The sequence below is a fragment of the Vipera ursinii genome, assembly GCF_947247035.1.
Source record: "Vipera ursinii genome assembly, chromosome: 1".
NCBI lineage: Eukaryota > Metazoa > Chordata > Lepidosauria > Squamata > Viperidae > Vipera > Vipera ursinii.
This window is the reverse complement of record NC_139512.1, coordinates 262,634,272-262,655,233: the sequence shown is the minus strand read 5'-3', so window position 1 is coordinate 262,655,233 and position 20,962 is coordinate 262,634,272. Positions and strand designations below refer to the sequence as shown.

At 38.4% G+C, this 20,962-nt stretch overlaps 1 protein-coding gene across 2 annotated transcripts in view; it reads left to right on the top strand.

Annotated features, from left to right (window-relative positions):
- Window positions 1-20,962, top strand: part of PTPRK (protein tyrosine phosphatase receptor type K) — a 414,542-nt gene that overhangs the window by 194,714 nt on the left and 198,866 nt on the right. For both annotated transcript variants that reach the window (XM_083379926.1, XM_083379925.1), the window contains exon 6: window positions 883-1,057. In XM_083379926.1, the coding sequence (XP_083236052.1) occupies window positions 883-1,057 (175 nt within the window). The remainder of the gene's footprint in view (window positions 1-882; window positions 1,058-20,962) is intronic.

Below are 20,962 nucleotides of genomic sequence, written 5' to 3'. Positions count from 1 at the left end.
GATAATTATAGCCCAAATGATTTGATGTTATTGCCCAAATCTTTTGAAATTTCAGAAAGAAACACTGGCATCTTTTTGAGACTTGCTGAACTTAAACTATTATTTTTGTTTTATTGTTGCAATAATTTCAATACAGACCAGTACAAACATTTTCATTTAATTTGGGGTCAGCATGGATGCTATCAAGAAGAGCATATGCCAGGATGCTCAAAACACGATACTGGAGGTCTTCAAAGCTATCAAGAATACTGACCCACATAAAGGAAGCAATTCAGAACTGAATGTTCGGAACTGATGTTTCAGAACCCATGACTTTTTCTGGCCTTTCCGAGGGGATTCTTTGGTATTCTGGCTGTTCTGCTGTTCACCAAATGCACCAAGATAAATTTCCATTTAGCAGAAACCCAACTTTCTTTCCTATAATAATTCTGCTGTTCTTCTTTTTTTTTTTAAAGCATTGTGTTAGTCTTACTAGGTGTGAAATTGTGAAATTCCAAATTCTGAACAGGGGAGAAATATATTCATTGTTTATGTAAGACAACACACTCACAGCCCCCAATTGCTACTCTTTTAGGAAAATATTTACTTTCACTCATTTATGTTGACATTCATAGCAATCTGGAACTGAAAATGATTAAAGTGCAATTATTTATATGGTGTTTAATGCTTATCACCCTTAGAAAAGGCCTATTTTAAAATGACATAGGTAAACAAATATAATAGAAGCTCATGAGGTTTTTTTCCCCAAACATTGTGAAGCTATATTTTGATGAATGGAATTAACTATACAGTCATTTTTCTTTTAGTATTTTAACTGTTCTGGGCAGATATATGATGTCAACGTCATCCAGCCTTTTTAACATTGAGTTTTATTGTTTTCAGAGACGCAATGGAGAAGATATTCCAGTGGCCCAAACAAAAAACATAAATCACAGACGTTTTGCGGCTACCTTTAAACTTCAGGAAGTAACAAAAACAGATCAGGATTTATATCGCTGTGTTACTCAGTCTGAGAGAGGATCTGGAGTTTCCAACTTTGCTCAACTTATTGTTCGAGGTAAGGGTTTCTTAGATTTCTCTGACGTGAGCCCTTTATTTTTTTACCGTTAATTTATATTCTATCAGAAGCTCAAAGGAACTCATCTCATTTTTTTCTCCATAGCCAACCCTCTAAAATAGGTTGGGCTGAGACAGAGCAATGGGCCCAAAGACAACCAATAAGCTTCCATGGAGAGGGTAGAGTAGTAAATCTTGCTATTATAAACCTCACAGTTACATAGATGATTCTTACATTGGGTTGCAGATAAAAATCAATGGAAAATAATTGCTACATGTACCCTTTATTTTAAATTCTGTCTCTAAAATCCTGGGAGTATGAGTTCATAGCCAGAGGATATAGAGTGTGGGGCTTACTATATTATTTCAAAAGCAATGCCTAGTAAAAGTGTTTTCTTGTTTGTTTCGTTAACCATCAAACAAGGCTCATTAGTCAAAAACATACCCCAGGGAGAAAGTTCCTCCAGTGTTAAAACTGTGCTGAAAATTAAGTACAATGACAGGACCTATATCTTAATGGCACTTTAACGCCAATGTCATGTTTCATGGACACAAAAGATGGTAATTTTAAAGGAAATTTTTGGGCCAGTGATATGAATTGCCTTTAATAAAAGCTGGCATAGTATTGCCCATAGTAAAAAATGACCAGGGGTAAGAGTTTATTAGTGCATTCCTTTCTAAACCCAAAGTGACAGGGCATGCTTAAGGACTTTCTATTGCTATTTGGAACAAACAAAAATTTCAGTGCTAAATTCACATACTGGCGAATCTTGATCTATGTGATCCCTCAACTGTAGGGGAAAAAAAATGATGATACGATGAAATACAATTTATTTTGTCATGTCTTGAGTATTGCTTCTATATCATTTTGACTAATGAGACTATCTTCAACTTGCAGAAGACAAATCTTGACACTTCTAGGCTTTAGTGAATGTGAGATGAATAAGACCGGCTGTTGATAAACTAGATTAAAATTGGCTCTGTTCTGTTGCCAGGAATAAATGTTCAAAAGATATGGTTTACTTAATACTTAATATGTGTAAGCCAGCAGAAAGGTAGAAGATGAACAGGGTAAAATATTAGAATGAAAAGACATAATTGAAAGAAAAATCAGTTTATATATTTTTACAAAAAAATCAGTATATATACTTTACATGTATAACTGAGAAATTATAAGTATCAGGAAACAAAGGTGGCAAATTTATATATAATGTATGTTTCTTGCTATTGTCCATTTCAGTAGTAGCTCTAAGAAGTGAAGTCCATCAGGAAATGGTGGAGTAAAAATCAAACCTTAGTTTCATGTACACGTTAAATTATGTCCTTTTAACTTTTTAAGAAAGTTGTCAAATGCTGTAAGAAATTGCATCTTCATAGTTGAACTGATTGATTGATTGAATTTATAGCCTGCTATACTTCCTGGAACTCAAGGGAGTTTACAAGAAGATCTCCATTAATTTCATCCTTACAATATTAAGGATAGGCTATTGTTGAAGTAGGATAAGCTAAGAGAGAGTGATTGGTCCAAAGTCATTCAGTAAGCCCTATACCGTGGTTGATGGTGGCCTAAAACTTGGGCCGCCCCCTTGTAGTCCCAGCCATTAATCACTACTGCATGCTGGCTCTCTCTGATACGTTTCCTAAAAATGTATGTCAGTAAAATAGTGGTAACAGTGGTACAAATTGTGTATTAAATTCTCGAGTATTGATGAACCGATGCCAGGCACCATCTTTTCCTCAAGAGAATTTTTTCTTATTAATAAAACTCTTGATTGAAAAAAATCTAATATTTCTTTACTTATTTACAGCTTTTAGTAAGAGATGTTGATGTTTTTGGAAAACAATGGAAATGATGAGGAATAGAGGCAGTGTTATTTCTAACATTAGTGCAGAAAACATCCAATATTATACCATATGAATAATTAAATTATTCACAAATTTATAAAAAAGACAAAAATATAAAATTTAATTTGTGTTTTATTTATGTACTTAAGGAGATGTTTTCCTTTAAGTGTTCCTGTTCTTTATCTGTCACTGTCATTATTTAGTCAAGTATCAAAAGACAGACTCTAGGAACAATTATATATATCTAATTCAGATCTATGAGTCTGGGTCTACTTTCTCTAATTGTAATATTCACAGTGTATCATAGTAAACACATTTCTAAATTATCAAAAGATGGATAGTCTTCTTCCAGATGCTCTTTGATAGTAGCAGATACACTAATAATTATTCTATAAGTTGTACCTGGTTCAATAGTAGTAACTGTGAAAGGGATCTTGGAATCCTAGTGGACAACCACTTAAATACAAGCCAGCAGTGTGCCAAAAAAGCCAACACAGGTCTAGGTTGCATTAACAGAGGATATAGAATCAAGATCATGTGAAGTGTTAATACCACTTTATAATGCCTTCGTAAGGCCACACTTGGAATACTGCATCCAGTTTTGGTTGCCACAATGGAAAAAGATGTTGAGTCTAGAAAGAGTACAGAGAAGAGCAATAAAAATGATCAGGGGACTGGAGGCTAAAACATATAAGGAATAGTTGCTGGAATTGGGTATGCCTAGTCTAGGAGTAGGCAACCTTGGCTCTTTTATGACTCATGGACTTCAATTCCCAGAATTCCTGAGCCATGACTGGCTCAGGAATTTTGGGAGTTGAAGTCCACGAGTCATAAAAGAACCAAGGTTGCCTACCGCTGAACTAGTCTAAAGAAGAACAGGACAAGGGGTGACATGATAGCAGTGTTCCAATATCTAAGGGGCTGCACAAAGAAGAGGGAGCCAAGCTATTCTCCAAGGCACCTGAAGGCAGGACAAGAAACAATGGATGAAAACTAATCTAGGAGAGAAGCAACTTAGAACTAAAGAGAAATTTCCTTACAGTTAGAACAATCAGTGAAACAATCTGCCTCCAGAAGTTGTGAATCTTCCAACACTGGAAGTTTTTAAGAAGAGATCGGACAACCATTTGTCTGAAATGGTATAGGGTTTCTTGCCTGAGCAGGGTTGGAGTAGAAGATCCCCAAAGTCTCTTCCAACTCTGTTATTCTGTTATTCACAGCAATGGCAGAAACATCTGGGACAGATATTAATAATAAAACTATTTCTACTCAATTCTATCTTATTGTTTGATAACAAAAATAATTCCAAAATGGGGAGCTTACTTTAATAATTCTCACAAATAAAGATTGCATTATCTCAGGCTCAGATTCTTGTCTTTTCTAGAGTTTGGATCCTAATATCTCTGCACATTTAATCAACTGCAGAAAGAGATTTGTCATCCACAGTGACCTGATGTTAGACATATTTTTGAGTTCATCATCCCAGATATTATTTTAAAATCTAAAATACATATGTCCTCATTGAAGGCTTTCATGAAAAGAATCTTATTTTAGATAAAATGGCACACTGGCTGTATTAATACTCTGCTCAGGTTGTATGCATTGGGCAGGAAAATATGCTATGTTTATTGATGTTTTAAAACAGAAATCCAGGATTTATCTCAAAATAGGATGCAGTTCTTAATTAGCCCTTCAAAGACATTTCTTTTGTTAATATTGTATAAAAAGAAATCCTTGGGCAGAAATATAGAATCAGAATATTCTGTTCTAATGAGTTCAGAAGGGAGGTTTTCATAATATTTGATTCTTGTCTGCCATTCGCTGATGAGTACAAGAGAAAAATCTTCCAAGTCTGACATCTCTCAAGGGTTGTCCTGGATTGCTGAGAAGAGATTGGATGACAAGATTGGTTGCCCAATGCTTGGTAACAGCAGAAAGCAGAACCCATTTGGAATTCAGCCTAGATATGAAAAAAAATGCAAGATGTCAGTGAAGCCATGTATTAAAGAGAATTTGAATTGGAAACAGAATTCCAATCTGCCACTGGGGCATTTTGATCATTTTGATTTATTAAATTTTTATAGCTGTATTGAGATGAAACTGAATTACTATACTTAATCTTGAATGGTTTATTGTCAGTTGGGATTTTGAAACAGACTTTATTTGAATGATGAACTAGGGGTTAATAATAAGTTCCACTTTCAGTGCACAGGGTGAATACATATTAAATATATTAATTTAAATGTCTAAAGGTATTCTATTTAATTTGAAGAGTCCCTAAAATAATATTGTGTGTCTATGCAAACAGAATATTTGCAATTTTCCATATGTGGGCATATCTGGGACTAACGTCAAAACAAACACCAGTGACATTTATATTTAAAGAAGAGAAGCAAATAAATAAATAGATTTGAGTTCTCTGAAGCAATTGCATATTTTTATCATTTCCCTTTATGAATTCCCAAAGATGGGATTTCCAAATTCTGAGTATAGCTCTAAAAAATCAATTACTATTAGAGTGGCACTCTAGGTTAGAGGCATGATTGGGTTCACACCTGGTTTTGCAGCAGGGAGATGATACTTTGCTGCAAATCAGGCATGGATGAGATGGAGTTCAAGGAGCAGTAATGTGAAGGTCCAGCACTATCATTCCAAGCTGTCTCAGAAACATGATGGATGACTTGGTGGCAAGAAGGAAGCCTTGATGATAAAAGATTCATCTCCAGATTCAGAGCTGTGCAGTGACACCTGGCTGGCATTCCAGCAACACAGTAATTCTTGATTACTGGATCTAAATTACTATACTTAAGAAAGCAAACCAGGCTGTTCAATTAGGAGACCATTATTTTTGCATCTCAAACATTTCTGCTCATTGTAAATGTAATTATCTCATTTATGCACAGTACTTGTTGATGTGATCTTGTAAGCTTATGTTAATATGGTGAGTAATTTGCTGCCTTCCCAAATTGTCTCTGTGTGCTTCCTGGACATTCTCGTGAAACATGATAAATGATCTCACCCAGCAATAAATGAAAATCAAATGGATAATTGGGTATTATATCTAAAATGAGGCTAAGATTGTAGATAGAATTTTTTTTTTCTTCCTAGGATGAAATAAGGTGATTTGCAATATATCAGTAATCTTCAGTTCTCTGGACACTTGTTCTGTTTGAGAACAATTTTGAAAGAGATGTCACAAGGTTCATCCAGTACAGATCTTTCAAAGATTTTGAAAGAATTTGGTTCTTTAATCTCATCTTTATTTATTGATTAGCCCCTGGGCTATATCAAATTGCCAAGTTCCAAAAACAAAATATCACTAAAACTTGACAAAAACAATTCAAATGAAACTGGATAAAATACAATTTAAATGAAACTGAAACAAAATACAGTCAAAATAAAATCAGGATAGAATACAATGATTTAAGATACAGGTTAAATATGCTTAAAATTATATTACAATATCACCCCTGCGTCTAAACCAAACAGACTTAAAACTACTTTTAAAATCACATTTTTAAATCAAGTGATCTTTCCTACAATCTACCACACTCTGCTGCACCAACTTTGTTCTTATTTCCATCAACTTTACAGCATATTTGGCAATCCATTTCACCAACTGCAAATTAGAGCCTAACAAACAATGATGCAAGAAGCGTTCTTTAGACACAGGGGTACTACCGTATTTTCCGGTGTATAAGACGACTGGCGTATAAGACGACCCCCTCCATTTCCTGTTAAATTATAGGGTTTGGGCTATACTCGCCATATAAGACTACCCCTCTTCCAACACACACCAAATAAAAATTAAAAAACATCAGATTTGATTTTAATATGGTAATTTTAATTCAAATGCTTATGACATGCAGGTACTTAGTAGGAAAACTGTCACTTATAAACATAAGGCTGTTTGTCATCAAACATGTAAACATAAAACAGTGCAAGTGGATTAAACTTAATAATAATAATAATAATAATAATAATAATAATAATAATAATAATAAGAAGAAGAAGAAGAAGAAGAAGAAGAAGAAGAAGAAGAAGAAGAAGAAGAAGAAGTAGTTAGAAGGGACCTTGGAGGTCATCTAGTCCAACCCCCTGCTAAGGCAGGAAACCCTATACCATTTCAGACAAATGGTTGTCCGATCTCTTCTTAAAAACTTCCAGTGTTGGAGCATTCACCACTTCTGGAGGCAGGTTGTTCCACTGGTTAATTGTTCTAACTGTCAGGAAGTTTCTCCTTAGTTCTAGGTTGCTTCTCTCCTTGACTAGTTTCCATACATTGCTTCTTGTCCTGCTTTCAGGTGCTTTGGAGAATAGCTTGGCTCCCTCTGCTTTGTGGCAGCCCCTGAGATATTGGATCACTGCTATCATGTCACCCCTCACCCTTCTCTTCGTTAAGCTACACATACCCAATTCCAGCAACCGTTCCCTATTTTCCTAATTCACTTTTTCACTTTTCCTAATTCACTCTAAAGCTTTCCCTGTGCAGAGCCTTAAGTAACCCCAGCTGCCTGCAATTAGTGCAGGTTCGCATCCCACCAGGCTCAAGGTTGATTCAGCCTTCCATCCTTCCAAGGTAGGTAAAATAAGGACCCAGATTGTTGGGAGCAATACGCTGACTTTGTAATAATGCTGCTCGTGGGAGTGTGTGAAAGCCCTAATAAGCAGGCATATACATAGAATGAAGGCTATTGCTAAGCACATTGATTTGTGCTTTAAATTGTAAGCCGCCCTGAGTCTTCGGAGAAGGGTGGGATATAAATGGGATTTTTTAAAAAAAAGACCAAAAAGACCAAAAGACCAAAGACTCCAGGTTTTCCAGCCAGCCCGCCCAGTTCCTGAGTCAAATGTGTCCTTAGAGCTAAGCAGCTGCTCTGACTGCTGCAATCCCCACCTGCCTTTCAAGTTGGGATAGACTACAGCTGCTCTTCAACTTTAAAAGGAAAGACGCCCAGACCCCAGCCTGTAAAAAATCACAGACTGCAGCTTCTTCTCCAATTGGTCCCGCTTTCCCTGTGCAGACTAAATGGGAGATCCGCTCCAGGTTTTCCAGCCAGCCCTGTGCCTAAAGTTTCAGCACCCGTTGTATAAGACGACCCCTGACTTTTGAGAAGATTTTCATGGGTTAAAAAGTCGTCTTATACGCCGGAAAATACAGTAGTATAAAAGATCCTGCCCAACTGATGTTTCCTCAAATCTGAATACAGGGGGCAATCAAAAATTACATGGGACATTGTTTCAACTTTCCCCGTCCCACATAAACAGACTCTTTCACTTACAGGAATCCCCCTATATCTGCCCCAAAGCATGTTTGATTGAAGTTGGTCCAATCTCAGTTTGATAAAAAATCTCCTTATGATGGGAGATAAAGGCAAGGTTAAATATTTTTCTATTTTAAAATTTTGTTTATTAGCCGATAACCAGGGGCAAACTTTTGCTACTGTCACCTATGCGATGTCCAATTGTGCACTTATGTCCTTAAATCTCTGTGCGATCCAAGATCGAATCTGCCTATGATCATACTGCTGCCAGTTTAATGGAATACCAAAGCTAGATACCAGCTTCAAAACTCTTGTAAACCAATTATTTTTATTACTTGAAACAATCTGATCCATTAGCGCTAGCTTAGGTAACTTCCCTTCCTCCATCTCGGATATTCTTAGCCAATAATAAACGGTCTTCAGCATGGCCCTAGTGCCGATCGCATGGACTCCCGTTTCTGCCCTTACTACGCATGCTGGTGTTCCAGGGGACACTGCCAAAATTCTCCTCAGGAACTTATTTTGAGTAATTTACTGCCCAGGCAGCTTAACAGATCCCCATATTTCTGCCCCATAGGTAAGTATTGGTTCAATTTTCACTTGAAAGACCTTTAGCACTGGGGTTAATGAAGATGGAGTTTTCTCTAAAATAAGTTTGTTTAATTGGGCCATCTGAGCCACGGCCTTCTGAGCTCCGGCTTTTACATGCTTATTCCATTTACCATTTGTCTGGAATACTAGCCCTAAATAGGTAAATGACTGAACTTGTTCTATTCTTCTGCCATTTAAAACCCATCTCCTCGTCTTTTGTTGCCTGCTAAATATCATTACCTTTGATTTTTCTACGTTAATTATCAAACAATTTTTTTATACAATATGCTGCGAACCTTCCTAGTGACCTTCGTAGCCCCACCTGTGAGGCCGACAGGAAAATTATATCATCGGCATATAACAAGCAATTTACCTGTCTTGTTCCTATACTAGGCCCATGAAGTGATAAGTCTTCCAGACATTTTGGAAAATCGTTTAAATATAAATTGAAAAGTGTTTGGGCTAAAATTCAACCTTGTCTTACGCCCTTCTTAATTGGAATTGCATTTGTTACCGATCCTGTTTTATTCACTCGAACTCTTACCTGGGTTTCCGTGTATAACAATCTAATTAAATATAGCAGTTTCTTTTCTATTCCCATGGCCTCTAATTTATCCCATAGAATTGATCTATCAATTGTATCAAAGGCTGCCTTCAGGTCTATAAATGCCACGTATAATGGTTTTTTCCAAAACTTAAACTTTGTTATTAGATGGTCCAACACAAAACAGTTGTCCATTGTAGATCTTCTGCTCCTGAAGCCAGACTGTTCTTCAGCTAGAATGTTGTTTCTCTTTATCCAGTCTTCTAATTTATGAAGCAAATACTTAGCATAATTTTTTGCTGAAATATCAGTTAGACTAATTAACCAGAAATTATCCAGATTGTCTCTAGAGCCTTTTTTATGTAATGGAACAATTATTGATGTACACCAACTGGCAGGAATTTGCCCTGTTCTATTAATAAAAGTAAAGAGACCCACCAGGACAGGCGCCCACCAGGCTATGTTTTCTTTAAATAGTGATGCCGGGAGCACATCCTGTCCTGGAGCTTTGTTTGTCTTCAGGGAAGAAATTAACTGCCTCACCTCTGTGATTGACACTTCTGCCCACTGGGGTAAGGCTTCATATCCCTGTATCAAGCCCCTTGACTTAGTGTTCTGTTCCAGCCTACTACCGGCCCTGCAGAAAAGGCAGGGACAACCCCTTTACAAAAGGCAAAAGGCTGGAACTAAGCTTGCCAAATTTATTGACACAAAACAGAGCAAACTGAACAAAACACGAACCACAAAACAGGAGCTATTCAAACAGTTACCTTCAGCAAACCAGGACTCCCACACATTCCTCTTTTAAACAGTTCAAGGCGTGGCTTCTCTCTGCCTCCTTCCGAGGTGCCCCATTGCCTTCCTCTGTTTACTCCTGATTGACTGCCTCCTGCGTCGGGCATCCTTGAACAAGGTCAGCTGTGGGTCATCTTCATCCACGCTGTCAGGCTCACACAGCTGGGTCTGTGTAGTAACCAGATGAGAGGGGCTTGGCTGAGAGCTCTGCGAAGCCTCAGAACTGTCCTCTGCAGGCTCTCCAACCCCCCCTCCTCCTCCTCCTTTGAATCGTCCGACCCAACTGCCAAACCCACAGGCTGACCCTGAATCACAACACTTAGTAGTCATGAAAAAATGCTTCAATTTATGACATATTTCCACAAAATATACTATAAGCTCTTGTTCACCCGTACTATTTGAACATATATGCGCTAGGACTTCCATACGTGATAAATTCATAAATTCTGTCACTGCTTTCCCATCAACCCTCTTCCATGTTAGCCTTCTCTCCTGGGCTATATCCAAGTTGAAGCCTATTTGCTGAATTATTTGGTTCCTTTTCCTTAAATCAGAGAGGAGTGCCAGGGACATCTTAATCGGAAGATGATCACTTTCTGGCCTTGGTGACATCAAGACTGAAGTAGCCCCTGCCACTAAACTGTGAGAAACACAGAAGTAATCAATAGAGCTACATGCCTTGGGACCAAAAAAGGTTATGGGGTACCTTCTAACCTCTGTGTACTGGCCTACTATTTGAAGTTTACAGTTGTATACCATTGTTAGAAATTTCCCTCCATCTTTATTCTTTTTCCTATCTTGGGAGTCCCATAATTGTTGGTTATGTAAATAACCATCAGGAATTGTACCGTTTTCAACAAAAGGCTCCAACGAAGGACCCACACGAGCATTAAAGTCTCCTGCCAAAATTAAAGGTGTTTTTATAAATTTTTTACGTATATCTAATATCTTTACTTCTAGTGCCTCCCACAGATCGCCCATTGCTGGATTGACATACACATTTATAAATACCATTGACTTCCCTCCATATGCCAAATGGATTGCTTGAAAAAATAAAGGGCCGGCATACAAGCACATCTCATTTTCCTTCCAACCTAATTCAGCTTTTACCAAAATGCACAACCCTCCTGAAGCTCTTCCCTTTATAGCTACCCTCTTTGCTGGCAGCTACCAAATATTAAACCCAGAAAGCTCAATTGGGTCCTCATCACCACTAACCTAGGTCTCCTTCCAGGCAATTACCTGTTTAAAAATTTAATACAATCATTGTGCACCAACTCCCTCTCCATCCTGCCACATTCCAAGAGAGGAAGTGTACTCTTAAAGAAAGTGATTGCTCACTGTTTCCTAGTCAGGCTTATTGAATAATCTCTTCCACCCGTCCTCCCCCGTTTACGCTCACAAACCCATTTAATTGCCTGAGCTCCATAGAAGACTGTTTAGGCATCATTTATTTGTTGCTTTTGGGCTTGCAGATCCATAAGTTCTATTAATCTCTGCCTCCACAATAAATGATTTTATTTGAGGCTCCGCGCTTATGTCGTTTCTTGGTATCATTTTTGCCACTGAGGAGGACTGGGAGATTCCTTCCTGGGTACCTTCCATCTCTGGTGTTCGTCCCACAGCACTTTGCACTGTCAGGTCAGCTGTCTCTGGCACTTTATGCTATATAGATGCAGATATCCGGCTTCCCGAACTTATAAGCTACTGACTCTCCAGAAGTGTGTCATGACTTAATGGGGACAGAACTATCAGCACCAAAGGGGTGGCAGAGGAAATGGTCTGCTTCAGCAGCTTCCTTGTCTCTTTAAGTTTTTTAAGTACTTCTTGCTGCTCCGTTAATGAAAGTAAAGAAAACGTTTCTAAGCAGGCAGAATCAAATATCTCATCTTGCATTGAGCCAATTGAAGGAAATTTCACAGTAGCTGGAACCAAAGCCTCAGCCAACATTTCCTTTGTAATGCTAGATCTCCTCCCTGTTTCAGTCAACTTACTTTCCCTATTTCGTTTACTTTTCAAGTCAGCTGTCCCGCGCGCTGCACCACTCTCCCTAGGGGCTCTCTGGATCAACGGGCTGACTTCGCTGCTAGAAAAAACTCGGGTTGGTAAAATTTGGTAAAAAGCCAAGAATCCTCTCATTCGCGTGAGCAGACTTGGAAAGAGCTGTTGTTTGAACTTAAGAAGAATTCTGGAATAATTATCACATTGTGGAACATATTCATATGCTACCAGATCTATTGCCCCCTTGTCACTCCGAGTAAGCTGTGACAAAGAGGTCACTATCCATCTTTTTGAAGTCCATCTACCCTCATTTGTCTCAGAATTATATATGTTCAATACAATCTGCTCCTTCAGCAATTGCCTGCTTCCCCCCACACACCTGTGACATGGGATTTCAGGCCCATCCAGCTCACCGTCTTTTTTTCCACCATTACAGCCAATATGCTGTCTACTTACTCCTTCCCTCATTCGCACCATTGATGATATCTGACCAGGTCATTCTGTTTGGCAACCAGTCGAAATTTCCTGCGGCTTTTCCGTCTGTACCGCAGCAACAAGATTGATCACAGAGTCCAACTTTAAACGCACCTCTGCAAACTGGTCAAAAATGGCCTGGACTGTCTGAGAAGTGAGCATGCTCTGCCAGCTGATGAAATCCTTTATGCTATCACTTAGCTGGTTTTCAAGCCCTAAAGCTGATCCACTATAATTGTCAAACTCCAGCTCTAGTCCCTTGTCCTGGCTTGGAGCTGACTCACTTAAAACTGCTGAGTCATTTGTCATCCAATTACGCAGAGGGATTAGCGAGCCTCTCAACTGGCTTCTCAACTGGCTCTCCTCGGCCTGCACCCGCAGATCCCACTCCAGGGAAGAATCCCCAAACAATGCCAAAGCCTCGCAGCTATCTGGCAGGAGAAAGGGGGAGAATGCACGACCCACTGCAGATGGTATAGGCTGACAGAAACCGTCAATTTTCTGTTGTTTTTGTGTATTGGTTCTATCTTCCTTACTGTTTGGTGAACACTGTGCCATCTTTCTTTTCTTCCCCTTGGGAGAGGCCATTGGTGTCCTCTATTTTCTATTCCAAATGCAGTGCTTCTTTCCGGTATCTCTTTGCCTGGCTCGGATCCTCTGGCTTGGGGCTGGGGGGTAGCTGGTGCCTGAGTCCGCTTCTCCACCCAGCAGGGGCGCCCCGGCTTGCTTCCGCTTCGATCCTCTTTTGGTGTGTTCGCCTGGGTAGGAAGTTCCTGCGTGTATTCCCTTCTGTCACTGGGTGTTATGGTGGGCCCTCCCTAATGCCTGTATGCCTCTTTCTAATTCTCTTTTGACTTCAGGAGGAACTGGCAAGTGGTCTGGGAGATACGAGCAGCATATTTTTCTGTTCTGATTTTGCAAAGCACCTCTCTCAGCCCCAGCCTGGAGCGCTGAATCCTCTGGTTCTTTAATCATTCACAGGAACTGACTAATTATGACCCTGCTAATGTTACCTATAAAATAGCACATTGATGGGCTATTTGAGGTTCTTTCTAGGTTCAGTTTAAGCTGCTCAGTTATTTTTTATACCCAGAAGTCTGGGCCAGATACGTTGTTAGCTGATATTAAGGGTAAAATATAGGCAGTGGTCAGTGCAATATAATCCTGATTTCAGAGGCTGGGTTTTGAATATTGTCCAGTTAGGATTAACATAAATTGCAATGTACTGTATTCAGAGGTAGATGATATGGATAATTCAAATCATGATGAATGTACTACTGTATACTGTCTATATCCTAAAATAAAGGATGATGTATTTTGTTCCATTCTCTCTCTCTCTCTCTCTCTCTCTCTCTCTCTCTCTCTCTCTCTCTCTCTCACACACACACACACACACACACACACACACAGAGAGAGAGAGAGAGAGAGAGAGAGAGAGGGAGGGGAAGAGGGAGAGACTCTTGAGAGAGAGATAAAGAGCTGAACCCGTATTGAGAAAAATAATATGGGAGGGGAAGAAGAATATATTAGCCTTAGTTCCAGAAAAAGGATTTGTATAATTTAATCGGTGTTTCTATTGTTTGATGTATGTGTGTAGGGGATAGCATCTTTAATCATTCACCTCCTTTGAATTATGAGAGGTTTTAGAATGTAAAATGCTTAGCATATATTAAAAAAATCCATTTATGCTGACAATAGAAACAAAGTCTAACAGCAGACTAAAACATTTGCGCCAATTTGTAATTAAAAGTAATCTATGTTTCTGGATATAAAGCAGTTCTGCAATTGTAATGAAGTAAAATCCCTTGTATTACCGTAGTTTAAGAAGATAGTAGAGCAAAATTCTGCTTGTGCTTTATAGGCATATTGCAATATTTCTGAATTCTTTCCTAATTGGAAAATAATTATTCTGGGCAGATGCTTCTGCAAATAACATTCACTTGGGCCATGAAAAGTGAATAGGCAGAGCTAGAGCTATAGCATTGCCCTCTTATTTTTTTTTCTTTTTTGATGCTGGTAGCCTTTCACGCTGCTTTCTGTTCCTATGCCTGATGATGTGAAGAGGTGCTTTACCTGGTTTATTTGTATATTGCTATTCCTTTGCTGCGCAGAAGTGGCTTCAGTAGACAGAATATGTAAATGAGATCCTGTCCACCATGATACTATGGTGGATAATTCGTTTTTTATTGGTTTTGGAAAACAGCCATTTTCCTCAACATAGTACCATCAAAGTATTTTGAGGTATGACTCCCTTTCTCCAGACAAAGCTGTCATAGCCCTAAATAATAATAATAATAATAATAATAATAATAATAATAATAATAATAATAATAATAATAAGGTAAAAGGTAAAGGTTCCCCCGCACATGCGTGCTAGTCGTTTCCGACTCTAGGGGCCGGTGCTCATCTCCGTTTCAAAGCCGAAGAGCCAGCGCTTGTCCGAGGACATCTCCGTGGTCATGTGGCCGGCATGACTGGACGCCAAAGGCGCACGGAACGCTGTTACCTTCCCACTGTAGTGGTCCCTACTTTTCTACTTGCATTTTTACGTGCTTTCGAACTGCTAGGTTGACAGAAGCTGGGATGAGTAACAGGCGCTCACTCTGTTACGCGGCACTCGGGATTCGACCCGCCAAACTGCCGACCATCTGATCGACAAGCGTCCCTATAATAATAATAATAATAATAATAATAATAATAATAATAATAATAATAATAATAATAAGAAGAAGAAGAAGAAGAAGAAGAAGAAGAAGAAGAAGAAGAAGAAGTTGGAAGGGACCTTGGAGGTCATCTAGTCCAACCCCATGCTCAGGCAGGAAACCTTATACCATTTTTTTTTAAGGAAAGTTGGCTGGAGGTTCTCTGATGGGCTTTTAGAAATGATTTATGCTTCCATGCATGTTTTCCTTTTTTCCCCATCAATAATTTTACTAATAATTATATTAAACATATAAAATTAACAATGAAACCTAATACAAGAATACACACACATACACAGAGTGTAGAAAAAAGAAAGAAAAATTCCCCCGGCCAAAGATAATAAGAGAAATAATCTGCCTCCTTCCTTCATCACCAGCAGGCATATTAAACACTAACAATTTACGGCTGTCTCTTAAATTACAGCCAGATAAATCTTCCATTTCATACCTCACCCCATTACAAACTCATCTCTAAATCTTCAGCTCTCCTTATTGAACCTCAAAGATCCAGTAAAAATTTAACAAAAATACCGAACAACCTAATCCCCCTTTCCATCTAGTGTAAATCCCCTCATTCCTCTCTTAACAATTAAACATTACCAAAAAAATAACATTGGTAGAAATAACAATTCCTTATTTATATAGCCACAAACTAATCTGTTACACCAAACAAGAAACTGTCCAATCTAGATAACCATTAAACATCACCAAAGGTAACAACTCATTATTTAAACATAGGCAAATAAACCAGGTCCCTGATTTTTTTTTCCTTCCTCCCAACAGATCCCATAAATAAACTCTAACTCAGACATGTCAAACACAAGGCCCGGGTGCCAGATACGGCCCATGAAGTAGTTTCATGTGGCCTGTGAAACAGTGAGGGAATGGCCTCCGCTGCCTTGGTCCCGGCTAGGAGCCAATGCACAATTTTGTGGTGACCATCTATGCTGAAACGCATTCAGTCTTAGCTCCACAAGGCTGTCTGGAAACAGCGAGGGACCAGCCCCTGTCATGTCGGCCCCACCCACTAGGCACGCGCTGGAGAGGTACCACCATTTGTGAGGAATGAAGAAATGCACCATTGCCTGGAAGTGGCCTGCACATGGCCCTGCCTTTTTTGGGCAGGCTAGGGGCTGGGCAGCATTGTTGCCATGTAGCCATCTGAAAAATAACTCAACATAAAACTAAGTTTGGTCCGTCTGCAGTTTAGCCCCTAATTTGGATGCAAAATGTTTATAGCTTACTTGCAACATAGAAGTAAACTCTGTAACACTGAAATGGCAATTAGGGAATATTTGATTGCTCTAATTGTAGAATAAGGGATGAGATTCATTAAGACAAAACGTTAATTAGGTAACCAAAATTTATCTGGTACATTGGGACTGCATGTTATTTAGTAAAGTTTGGGCATTTGTACTATATTTCTGGCTCTGACAGTATATTGTGCTATGAATGATACTGCAAAACAATTGCTGTTTAATTTGATAACTGGTTAAAAATCATGTATAATTTATGGGTACATGAAGGGATTTGATCTTGTGTCCCTTTATAAATGTCTTCAGGAAGCTGAAAATAAATGTATATACAATTATATATATCCTTTGCTTTCAGCCTAAGGAAAAAACTTGTATGCAGAGATATTTTAGCTTTGTGAATTCATACCTTTTTTCCCCATAAGAATCAATATTATCATTTTTAAAAGCCCAACTTCTAAACTTTACATACTCTTCCCAAAGCTTGCAAAATGGAGCGAATTAAAATGGGCACGGGAAATGAGAGTATGTACTCTCAGGAATATGAACCATTAAAGAATCATATGAAAATCTTGTTTTTTGAAACATGAGTTTATATTATGATAATTATACCTCATAACTATATTAGGCTTTCTATTCAATAAACTTTATAAACTTAGGGAAGGAAACAGGGGTTTTTATTCCTTCCATTTTCTCTGCTGGTCTGGAATTTCAGTCTGCTGTTTCAGTTTTAATAGGAAATTCTGACTGATAAATTTGATGAATAGCCAGCTTATTACTATACTTCCTCACATGTGTATAATCAGTCCTTACATTCTCCCTACTTTGTTTCTCTTCTTTTGCTGTTGTTTTTGAATGGATGAAATTGATAGGCAGCAAAAAAATTGCTGTGTGTTCTGTGAAAAAACCCATCGAAAGCAGTCCCTCCCAATAGTTAGGAAGCCAAAGAGGCTGCTGGAAAGAGGCTGACACAAGGGGAAGACTGTTTCTCTGCCTCACTCTCTCCCTCATTCACATAGGTAAAGGTAAAGGTTCCCCCACACATGCATGCTAGTCATTTCCAACTCTAGGGGGCGGTGCTCATCTCCGTTTCAAAGCCAAAGAGCCAGAGCTTGTCCAAGGACGTCTCCGTGGTCATGTGGCCGGCATGATTAGACACCAAAGGCGCACGGAACGCTGTTACCTTCCCACCGTAGTGGTCCCTATTTTTCTACTTGCATTTTTACGTGCTTTCGAACTGCTAGGTTGGCAGAAGCTGGGACAAGTAACAGGCGCTCACTCTGTTACGCAGCACTCGGGATTCGACCCGCCAAACTGCCAATCTTCTGATCGACAAGCTCAGCGTCCTAACCCACTGAGCCACCGTGTCCCTTCTCATTCACATACAAACACACAAATCCCAAAGGCCTTGACCACTTTCCAATAAGAGCCCTGCTTCCACCCATGTGAATCTTTATGAAATCTTTTCTATTTGAAAAACAACATATTCTTTTTCATCAAATTAAATAAGAATGAAGGCTACTGCTAAGCTTGTATGCCTCCCTGAGTCTTCGGAGAAGGGTGGGATATAAATGGAATTAAAATAAAATAAATAAATAAATAAATAAATAAATAAATAAATAAATAAATAAATAAATAATAAACTATTGAAAAAAAGGAGAAGGCACTATAATGTGCACATGCAGTTCAATTTCTTCAATATTCTTTCAGTTAAATAGACATTATTTCATTTCTTTCTTTGTGTGTGTGTGTGTGTGCGTGCACACATGTGCGTGCGTGAAAAATTGTTATTGGAAAGGGGATTTAAGTATTAAGATCATTTGCATAATTAATTTCATTTATTCCTTAGCAGTAAATAGCATTAATGGATAGAAATTTTTCTCTAACAAATCCACCTAACAAATATGGAACTTATTTCTGTTTTGCTTGATCTCATTACAGAAGGGTTAACACAGATTATTATGAACAGCAAAAATATTTATTCTAATACAAAAACAAAGCATCATGTAATTAATCTGTTTGCAGATGACATACTCATATTTAGCTGTATAATTTAGCTGTGGGTTTAGCAGTTGTAACTGTTTTATAATCTCTTCCTAGACATTCAAGTGATTTTTATGCTTCTTATCTTTTATCAGATAAGCAGTCTATTATTTTTCATAAAGTACTAGATGTTATATGGTGGTTAATATACCCTGGCAAAAAAAATATTGCTGATTTGCTTGTCATCGTAGGTATGATACTGTTCCTCAATAGTACTAAAACTTTTATCATAACCCTTACCTGAGCAAAACAGTGCATTGGGCAGCAGTTTTTAAAACCAAGATTTCTTGAATGGGCATACAGAATGTATCCAAAATCTAGGACCCATGACTACCAATGGAGTGAAATTTGAGAAAGTTGGGAAACTTTGCTTCCATGCTATTGACTGTTGCTGTGCTGCTGGGCTACTGCTGTGGCTACACGATCTTCATTTTCAGAATCTTGTGACAGTTTCCAGCCAGTCTTACAAATCCCTTGTGTCCTTCCCAATCTAACAGCAGCCACTGTTGGGAAGGGATAAATAGGGAGGTGGGGGTGGGAAAGAAGAAACAGGGAGGGAGTTTGCTTTTTCTGTTTCTTCATCTTTGGCAGTCTCTAAACAAATCAATCCTTAATAACTTACTTATGTTCATTCCATAATTTCTGTGGTTCTCTACCAATGAGGTTCAGGACTTTAAAGTGATTGCTGATGCTGTCCTTGAAAATGATTGGTATATATACACTATATTCAAGGTCATATCATGGAAAGTGGTTGGATTTCTTCTTCTTTAGTTTAACTTGGAACTTCATGATCTGCTCCACAGTCAGTATGTAGCCAAGTCTTTGATGCTACAATCAAGTTTTATTTTCCTTTCTTTTAGCAATAATGTAGTCAATTTGATTTCTATATGTTCCATCTGATATCATCCATGTACAGAGGTGTTGTTTTGTTGTTTGAAGATAGTGTTATCAAGTATAGTGCCAAAAGAAGCACACTTTTCAGGTCTTATGGGAGGACACTGTTTAATTAATAGGGCCCAGAACATGCCAATCCTGTCTGATAAGGTAGGGAGCAGGACTTTCTGATCAAGGAATGAGCACTATTGGTACAGAAGATGAATTTGTGCAAAAATCCTTCTAATCATGGTCAAACTGCCAGTCTGCGGGCCAGATTCATCATGGCGAAACCACACCCACCCCTTTGCTGGCAACGGGGGAAAAAAGTTGCAATAGGTTGCGACACGTCACGTGACATTGTGAGTTTGACACCCCTGGTCTAGAAGAATCCCCAGCCTACATACTAGTTCTACCTGGAGAATATAATCCCATCCATATCTAGCAATGGAAGATCTCCAGATCCAACAGGACCCAAAGTCCGAAGCTATTTGGCCTTACTAGGATTGAGCCTGAGTCCTTTTCTCCCCATACGGATCCCACAGCCTCCACGTACTTCCCTTCTATCCATCCCCTTGTGTGTTTTCTCTCTCTCTCTCTCTCTCTCTTTTTCCTGTTTCTTTATTAATTTATTTCCTTTTTTATTCTATGTTTTAATATTTACCTTGATATCATTCTGGTTCAGTAAAAAAGAAAACAACAACAACAGAAATCTCTATTTGTTTCCAGGTATGTCTGTGGTTGTAAAAGTTATGTGCTGAAGATAAACAAGTAAAATGTCTTGTTCACAACAGTAGTATAAAATTGTCATTAAACTCATTTCTGGGATGTTAGAGATAATATGCTAAGTATTAAAAATCTAGAGAGATGCATGCCTTGTAATTGACATTATCTGAAACAGTACACAGTGTAAATGGTGGCCAGACAGCTGTGAAACTTTGAGGAATTTAATCTACAGGAAAAAGAAAGCTTCTAATTAGATGCTTTACTCTGACATGGCGGATTTCACAAGGCAGCATTTGAACTCCTTTTTTTAATATTGTAGAAAGAGACTATTTAATGTTCCATGATATTTTCACATAAAATAAAGCAGCTACCTAATGTTCCGTGGCACTCTTCTTTCCAAGAGAAAGAACAAACTCAAGAAATTGTTTGTAATAGTTGTTGTAGGTTAGGCATTTTGCTTAGTTATTGCTTCAGCTTTGGGAGTTGTTTTGTTGTAGTCCATCCAAATGAGAAAGCCCTATTTACTTTGGCTTTAAGCATAATTGAATTGGAAAACGTTGGTAATGAAAAATGAGGCCTCTTATTCGGTTCATTCTACTTAGGAATGTGTGTGTTTCATTAATTTTTCCATTTATTTTATATATATGTATATATTGCTACTCATTAGCAAGAAGTCAGAGATTGTATTTTATTTTTGTTTGACTTTTTTTTAAAATCGCATTTATATCCCGCCCTTCTCTGAAGACTCAGGGCGGCTTACAATCTAAAGCACAAATCAATGTGCTTTGCAATAGC